Source organism: Salvia hispanica, chromosome 6 (genome assembly GCF_023119035.1).
Source record: "Salvia hispanica cultivar TCC Black 2014 chromosome 6, UniMelb_Shisp_WGS_1.0, whole genome shotgun sequence".
Lineage (NCBI taxonomy): Eukaryota > Viridiplantae > Streptophyta > Magnoliopsida > Lamiales > Lamiaceae > Salvia > Salvia hispanica.
Genome location: NC_062970.1, coordinates 36,417,684 through 36,427,338, shown reverse-complemented (window position 1 = coordinate 36,427,338; position 9,655 = coordinate 36,417,684). Strand labels below are relative to the sequence as shown.

The 9,655-nt window shown below is 34.1% G+C and overlaps 1 protein-coding gene across 1 annotated transcript; it reads right to left on the bottom strand.

Annotated features, from left to right (window-relative positions):
• Nucleotides 1–6,079: 6,079 nt before the first annotated feature.
• On the bottom strand, nt 6,080–7,207 carry LOC125197079 (probable long-chain-alcohol O-fatty-acyltransferase 5). Its single transcript, XM_048095779.1, is given in 2 exon segments — nt 6,080–6,941; nt 6,944–7,207. Coding segments are annotated over 2 exon segments (1,032 nt in total). The 5' UTR covers nt 7,197–7,207; the 3' UTR covers nt 6,080–6,162.
• Nucleotides 7,208–9,655: the final 2,448 nt, after the last annotated feature.

Sequence of the window (9,655 nt, the reverse complement as noted above, 5' to 3'; positions counted from 1 at the left end):
TGGTGAATGTTTTTACTTGTATGTCTAGTTTTGGTTCGATTGATAGTAGGCTGAAGTTATTTTACGTTATAGCATCTTGACATACGCTGGAGCTCAACTTGTAAGGAAAATTGGATCCTCGTGACAAGCATGCGCTCAGCAGTCAGCACAACAAAAGGCAATTACAATAATGACCTCTTATTATACTAACGTTTTAAATGAGGGGTGATTACATTGTTTTTTTCATATAAAATATTTCTGCATTGTTTTACGAGAATGTAATCAAACGTAAACTCTAAATATTGTACATAACTTTAAACTATGATCTGAACCGTTAGAAAATGTCAACAGAATGTCAACATAGTGTCAATGATTAGTGCTTTGTTGATATTATATTGACATTTTCTGTTGCTACTATTTTATCATTTGTTCACATTTTTTAACGGTCCAGATCATAGTTTGGAGTTACTACAACATATAGAGTTTGTATTTTATCACTACACTTGTTTCATGTTAGTATAAAAAGTTTAAAGTTGACTTAAATTATACAGTACTACTGTAAAACCTTTAGGCTGCGTTTGGTAGCTATGTTTCGCCAAGATAAGAGATTAATCTGGGTTTATTTGTGTGTTTAGTTATGTTACCAAACATAGTAGCCCGTGTTTTGTATCCAAACATAAAATATACTCCTCTGCCCGTGTTTTCCTTTTTTGGTCATCCCGGCCCGCTATCTCTACTTTTTCATCTCTCTTACTTTACTCTCTCTTCATTACCTCACAAAACACTACATAAAATCCTGTGCCGATTCCCAAATATTTCATTTTAAGTGGGACGGAGGGAGTATGTTTTAATCATATTTGTAACTACCCAAAATCCTATGTTACTTATCATGGAAGCCTAGTTAATTTTAGGAAAATACATATTTACCCATAACTTAAAAGTTTTCAAATCCTAATCAAAACATAAACGCCTCAATCTTCACAAAAATTGCGAAAAGAAGTTCTTCCACAATTCTCTCATTCTGCCTCTCTCCATTTCTTCTAGTGACTAAACCCTCCGGCGACTTCATTTCTTCCGGCGAATCCATTTCTGAATCAAGCTCAACAGAGACTGAAATCTCTCCCCTGCGTCGCCAAGTTCCCCACCACACTTTGTATCCTCCCTCCCTATACTCCTCAGTCTATCATACCTCATCCTTAATCAATGCTTTCGGAAAACTTGATAAAAATATGCACATACAAAAAATTGTCTAAAATAATCAAAGCTTAGTCAATGTTTATGCTTTGATTATTGTCCAAATAAATCAAGATTCTGGATTGGCATGTGTCAATACAAAATTGACAATATTTGGAGTCAATTGCTATCCAAAGATCAGCAAAATTTTCGATGGAGAAGGAAGTGCATATGAAACAGTAGAAGTATTGCAAAACATTTCATAGATGATGAAAACGAGATGACAAATCCAAAGTGCTAAAACAGAGAGAGGCTGCGGCTGTTAATTTTATAGGGATATTAGGGCAACATAAGGATAATTTAGTAATTAAATTAAATTAATGAGGATAATTTTGGCAATTATAATTTTAATCCTTATTTGTCACTTGTTGCACCAAACACCTGAATAAGATAACTCATAATTTTCTTAATCTACCAAACACCCAAATATATTTTTTAACTAATTAAAACTATGATAACTATCATGAATTATATCATGTCTAGTAAAAACATGACATAGCTACCAAACGGCCCCTTAGTGTTTTATTTTTTCAATGCATTATGTCATGCATGTTTAGACGCCGTTAACTTTTTTCCTGTGTGACGTGAAACAATGATAAACCTTTTGTTACCAATACGGAGTATGAGATAATTTTGAAACATTTTATATCTAATGTAGGCAAAAAGCTGATGAAATGTTGTAACGCCCCACTTTTTCGAACCCTAATTTTTGAGTCATAAAATTTTTGCAATTAAATGCTTTTAATACTATGAAGTATGTGGATTAATTGATGAGTGAATTAATTGCATAATTTTCTTTGTGACCTAATTGCGATTTGGAGTTGAGATTGATTTGAATAATCAAATATGTTGAGTATATGACGTGACTGTTGAATAGTCAAAGATGTGGAATATATGACATAACCGTTGAAAGGTCAATGTGTTGAGAATATGAGGTGAAATTAAAAATGGTGGATTTTGTGACGTGATTGTGTGAATATTTTGATGCAGAGCGAAATATATTGTAGTGAATTATTTGATGGAACCGGCAGCGAAAGCGGTGTTGAACTTGATTATCATAATGTTACAATTATTAATCACATCAATAAATCACATAATAATCAGATCTATTTAGCAGATTATTTAGACAAAATCTATTCGCGTAATTATCACATGTATCATGCTCATAACTTGAATTAATCATGCTTTAAGAATATTGAAACCTAAAACATGCTTTTCTACGGAGCAGAAAAATACCTAATTAATTCTCCAAAGAATTGAAGATGGCTAGCTCCTTCTCCACGTGATGCTTTGAATACTAGACCACAAATCTTCTCTCTCGGTTCTCGAACCGTATTCCAATATCGCTGTGGGCTGATCTTACTAGAATACTAGGACTTAAATAAAGAAGACAGAAGAAATCCTTTTGGGAATAGGAGTGGAATTCGAAAATCTCCTCAGCTGGAGAGGTAATTTTCGAAAATTTCAAGGTATGAAATTGTGTTATTTATGTCTCCTTTATTCTCCTATTTATATTAAGTTCCTTTTGGGCCCAGACAGGGATCTATGGAGGGTTTTGGCTATGGGCTTATCCAATTTACTTTTTACTAATTAAATTGAACCCATAATTTAATATAAGTATAATTGGAATATTACGAGCAGCCACTACGAAGTAATATTGAACTCTCTCCATCCAAATCCGAAATTACAAGCAATCCGGGTTTCCGTTTAACTTTCATTTCCCGCGCTTAAGATTAAAATGTCCATTAATTAATTAATGTCTGCTATTGACTTAATTAATTAACTTCTTATTAATTCCAAGAGTGGACTTAGCATGAAACGCTTATTTATTATTCATAGAGTAATCAAACTCCAACTAGCTAGGTTCCGAATAATAAAACCTTGTTTCGCGCTCCTCTTGAGGACATTATCAAACGAGACTCACCTCGCGCACGATTCAATATGATAGCAATCCTAGCACCACTAGATATTGATCACCACTACCCAATATATCAGGATAATTGGGTTACGAAAAACCCGCACCATTTGATAAGTCAAAGTAATGCATAATCAATACCGTATGCTCAATGTTAACCTACATTGGTTAAGAAACAAATATTATCAAGACCTCGCCTTTCAGTAGATAGCCCAAGGACAAGTCTTGCTGTTAGATCCGTTCAGTGCTATACCACACCAATGTCAAATTCCAGTAAGGATTAGAAATATGCGGATTGACATTGCAACCTTTCTCGATGGATAGTCAAATTCCATCTAGGTTGTGAAATTCATCTTTTTCTTTGTTTAGAACTGACCGTGTTACCTTAAAGTGGACGACGCCCACAACCGGTCTACTAAAACAAAGACTTAGACTTTGTTAAGTTAACTTATACATTTAAACATGCATTAACATCCATTAAATGTAAAACATAACAACATTATGACAAAAATAATTTGTTTTATTCATTGGAAAATAGAATAAGAGTTTTACAGTATTCAATCACTCGACTAAATAGGATTTTCATAAATATCCTACACATATTATTGGAAATTTCGACTCCTATTATTATTGGAGAAGAAATCCTATTTTTCTTGGATTTAATTATTTGCTTGGGATAATTATCCAAATTAAATCTAAAGTCCAATTATTCTTTATTTCTTCTTGAGAAATTCGACCCATGCCTTATTCCTAGGGAGATTTCGAAAATCCCCTTATTTAAGGGAAGAAGAAATTGTTTATTATATTATTTGATTTAAGGGAAGAAGAAATTGTTTATTATATTATTTGATCCCTTATTTATTTCATTCCATGATTAAAAATAAATATCCTAGCAAATCTTACCATATCCTATTTAATTTAGGATTTGAATTTAATTCCTTGTGGGAGAATATATGAAAATCGCCTACTCCCTATTTATTGGGAAAATTTATTATTTTTATTCTGCTCCGTAATATTTTATTCTACTCCGTGAAATACCAAATTAAATCATAGGCTAATTAAATAGCCTAGATTTAGAATTCCCTCTATTTCTCCCCATAATTCACGCCACTTTCCTCCCCATCAAATCTTCCCAAATCTTTTATTTATTTATTTTGGGATTTAATTATTTCACTCTATAAATACATGGGAGAAAAATTAAACCTAAATCAAAATCACGCCTCCCTCACTCTCAAAATTCACGCCACTTTCTCTCCCACTCTCTCTCAATTTTTCTTCTATTTTTCTCCAAGAGTTCTTCATCTTTTGAGAAAAATTCAAGTTGAAACCTCAAGAATCATTGAAGAATCAAGATTCTACTTTGTTTTTACCGATCGTTTTTTTTTATCAAGAAGAGGTATTTTGATTTATCTTTTCTCATCTAACCGATTAATCTTGAACCCTTATGCACATAGATCGAGTGAAAAGGGGAAACCAATTGATGAATGAGATGCATGTGTATGTGTGTGAGAATCATGCGTGTGTGTGTGCGTGCCTCGGTGTGTGTGCGTGTGTGTTTGTGTGTGTGCGTGCGATGTGTGGTAAAACACTCATGCGTGACATGTTTTGGTGATAGATCTGGAGTTGTAGTGCGAATAAAGAGTGATATGATAATCATGTCTTGATTTTTGAATGGTGATATTAAAACGAATTAATGGGAAAAGGGAAACGTTGGGAACATGCATGATTTTTGAATCAATGATTGAGACTGATTTGTGATACACATAATTTAAAGGTGATAACTCGCGCTCTCAGCGTGATACCAAGGGGAAGAGAATACTTGCGATCTAAGCCGTCGAGGTGGGCTTTTCTTTTAAAATAAGGACATCGTCCTAAATCTGTATTGATGAGAATGAGATCTGTGTTATCATGCTGTGATTTATTTTGTCGTGCCTATCCCTTGTGGCTATGCCACTATTAATTTAATCGAATTCGGATCCTTGTAGAGCCGCAAACTCTACTTGGGTTAGTGTACACCAATGTTAGACCGTGTGCCAGCGTACGGGTTGGCCGGTCTAGTGACCTGGATTGCGGCCGCATTCCTTGTCATGTAGAATGAGGATATGGTAAACGTCGATGTGAAAAATGGTTGCGCGACCGTGATTTTGATAAAGAACATATTTTGGTGCCTCGGACATTTCTAAAGATAAAACCCCGATGGACACTTGAAAGGGGCATGATAACTAATATTTTTGATAAAACTGTTTTCGGCTATGGTCCACTGAGTATGTTTATAGTACTCAGCCCTGCATGTGTTTTCCCTATGTGCAGGTTGAGCGGCGACGAGCGGTTGGCGGTGTTGAGCAAAATAATTGAATAATATGGTCATTTTGAAACTCCGAGTGTAGTTGTGTCTTCATACATGGCTGCACCCTTCTCTTGGATGCTTCCGCTGAAACATGAAACTATTATTGTTTGGTTGAGTTTGAACTATTTTATTTTGTTGGATTGTTGAGACATGATACAGTTTGGATTATCTTAAAAGCTTGTCGTTTTGAATATTAATTGTGATAGCCCTTTTTCATTGAACTTTATTGCTAAGCCATTACTCTTATCGTTTTAGTTGTTCATTAAATACTTTGGTAAAATCTCTTTAAATGATACCCTAGCCTATGATCTTTGTTGCATTTAAATCCGCCTAGGTAACGATCGTCGTATTTATTATACCATAGAAGGGCGGGCTGTTACAATGTAGTATTAAAATCGAACATGAATGAAATTTTTTGTACTTATAATAGCTATCCACAAAGTCAGACTGAGATTGCAAACTTAAAAATACTAGCAGTAAGGAGCAATTAAAATTTCAATATCAGATTTGCGTATAGTACTCCATTATAGATTCACAATCACATGCTGTTTAAAACAAAGATACATAAATTATGTATAAACAAGCCTGCATATCACGTGTAAAGCTAAACAAGAGATAAAATGATGTTTAAATGCGACAGCAAACATATCCTTATAAACAAATTTACATTATTTGTCCCTACAAAAGTTCACAGAAACGGACAAGAAACCTCACTGGGCCCAACTAGCCGAAGATTTTTAACAGACTCTACGAACGCTAGAGACTCCCTGCAGCTCTTAAGATCCGATTTCGCCCTCAAAAACGGCGGAAAAAACAGCCAAAAACTGGTGTAAATCACATATCCCAACGTCAACACCCCCGTAACCATCCTTGGTAGCCTGAATCTCCCCTCACACACTTTCTTAACGACTATCTCCAGAGACAAAGATGCCCCATGCACCACAAAGAAGCCAATCATCTCTCCACTAGGCCTCAATCTCCCAATGCTGTAGACGATGAGCTCATGCATGATCCCCGACACAATAAAAGTAGCCAAAACTGCAGGGACTGCGGCCCATTTCCCGGGCCCAAGCCGGGCCGAGACGGACCTCACGGGGAGGTAAACCGTGGGGTGTAAAATGTTAGGCACCATCAGATTCCATCTCCTCCCCCAGAAGTCTTGAAGCGAGGAAGCAAGGTAAGGCTCGTTGAACTGAGGCTCGAGGTCCACTCGAAGCAAGGCCTTTACAACGGTGGAGGAGAGGGAGAGGATGATCTCTAGCATGAGATATATGTGGAGGGAATAGCATAGCAAGATGAGGTGGGGATGGATGTGTGCTTTGTAGGCGTAGACGCGTATGAGAAGGGCTAGTATTGTTATTCTGATGATGTGGTTGAGGGGTGATTTGTGATTGTGAGGTTTATTGGTATGGGATGGTTGTTGGAGTTTGATGGGAAAGCAGGCTAAGGGGATGAAGAGGGAGAGGGGGAGAGGGGGCCTTGGTTGAAGGTGAAGAGGAGGAGTTTGAAGGTTGAGAGCCATGAGATGAAGAAGGAGGTGATGCCGGAGAAGTGTATGGAGGTGAAGTTGAGAGGGAGGAGGAGAAAGAGGATTATGATTGGGGAGATTGAGATGATTCTTGGAGTTCCGGTGGGGAAGATTTGGGCTACTTTGTGGGTGTAGCATAGGGAGGCAACTATGATGCTCCAAACTAGAATCAAGTTGTTGATTTCGCCTTCCATTACTCTCCCTCTTTCTCTATATCCACTTATTAAGTTATTTATATGAGTTATGATGTGTTGTTACAGCGATTTTTGTGCATCACTAGATATTAGAGTTTTTACCTTCTCCCTATTTCTGTGGGATACTTTATTGCACAATTAAATTTTTCAATCTTTTTGCTAATAACTACGATTGATACGTGTGACTATCTAACTTTTAGTTTGTTTCATTTTAAACGGGATAGGAATGGTGACTTCTCGCTGTGGAGATATACATGTAATCAATGCAGACGAACTCTAAACTTCTTTCCTAGCAATACATTTTCAAATTTCAAACGTAGCTTAATAAGTTCAGCTATCAACTCCCATTCTTGGCAGGAGTAGTAGTATATTTATTATTTAACATTGATTATTTATTGACTTGAATATAGCATAAATTTATTATTGTAGTAGACATAATGATATTATAATGAGTCACATGTTATAATTAAAAAAAATACATAAAGTGAACGATAAACAAAAATTAAGAAACAATTTATATGATGAAATTAGTAGAATAGCGAAGATACGAGAAGAATTTATATGAAATAAAGAAAAGGAAAATAATAGTGAAAAATAAATAAAAATGCAGAACGAATTTATGAAATTATAAAGAGGGAAAAAAAGTGAAGAAAATAAGAAAACAGACTGGTCAAACTCTAGAATAGCGGCCACCGCCTTACTAGCGTCAATTGCTGATCAACAGCGTCGCTGCCGGCGAGTTAATATATTCCAATCTTTGCAGAGGAGTTCTATATTCCAGTATTCCAGTCTTGCAAAGGATACTGTTTATTCGCTCTTTTTTTCTCTTTTTTTCATGTACTCAAATTTGCTCCGTCTATCGTTACAAGTCACATTTGAGTTCAATATGAATTTTAAGAAATATAAAGAATATGATAAGAGTCGCATTTGAGTTCGACGTAGATTTTAAGAATACAAAGGGAAGTAAGTGGAAAAAGACAATAAATATGAGATCCATTTTTATATACTCCATATTAATTTTGTAGAATGTAAGTAGATGAATTAATGGAAAGTATGGTCTACCTATTATTTAGTAAAAGTGGAATCGGGACTCCTAATGGCGGACAAAATAAAGTGATAAATTGGGACTATTAATAATGGACAGAGGGAGTACTCTTTTTTGAAAAGTTAGTGGAATGGTAGACTCATATTTTTGTTAGTGTTTAATGAATTGTAATGGTAGGTTTATAGTGTTATAAGTTGTGAATAAAATAATGTATATGAGTAATGAATCGAAAACAACTTTACATAAATAGAAATGTTCATATTTTTATGGGATGAACGAAAATAAAATGTCACTTATTTTTATGGGACGAAGACTATAATTTTTATGAAGCTAAATTCTTAGGACTCGTTTGATAAAAAAGATGGGATATGAAAAGATATGTAAAACAAGATAAGAAATACGAGCTTCATATCAAGATATGCAAAGATATGATTTTTTTCCGTTATTGTTTGATAGAAAAGGAATTATCTAAATTTGTATTGTATATTAAATAACATGGCTTAACTTGACAAATTGGTGAGATACATAAACAAGGTTAATGTTATAATTTTGGTAAGATTTGATAGGCCCTGGTCTTATACTGGGCTTTGAGTTAATCTTAACTATGATATCAAACAATTAGAAATGTCCATATATAATTTTCTATTTTGGTATTACGAACTTATCAAACATGCCCTTTAGATTATAAAGAATACATAAATGGAAAAATAACAAAAATTATAGTTATAGTAGTATAAAACTAATAATGTGAAAGAAAATAAAAATAATTACTAGTACGATTTTTTTTTTAAATATGACAAAATCAGAACAAATTGAAAGTTCATTGTATATTAGTATGTTAACACAATATACTATAAATTTTTGAAAGGTGTGTGGATCAAATGATATACTCATATATATATTTATGCTTATCTCACTCAATGGATATTTTTCTTTGAATAATTCGACGTCCAACACGTCGTTTTTAAAGCTTGGGCAATTCACAAAATAATTTTAATTTAATCAAACTGTTTATAAGGGAAAAATTAGAAAATGTCGAAGTGTGTGTTTTTTTTTCATAAAAAAAAGATTTTATATAAAAATTAGAAAGAAAAAAAATCATGTATTTACATGAAAAAACATGATTTTGTGATACTCAAATCATTTGTAAAAATTAAAAAGTACTCCTACTCCACTAATTGAAAGTTCATATGTTAATAGTACAATATATACTCATTAAAATTTTGGAAGGTGTGAGGATCAAATGATTACGATCGGCGAATTTTGAGTATCACGATCCTCAATCTAAAACCCTAGACAAATCAGAACATAACAACGATTTCATCTTCTCTAATTATGTGAACATCTATTAATAGAAATTTACCAAATTTAAATAAAACGGCGAGTAAAATTACTGTTATACCTATCAGTATTA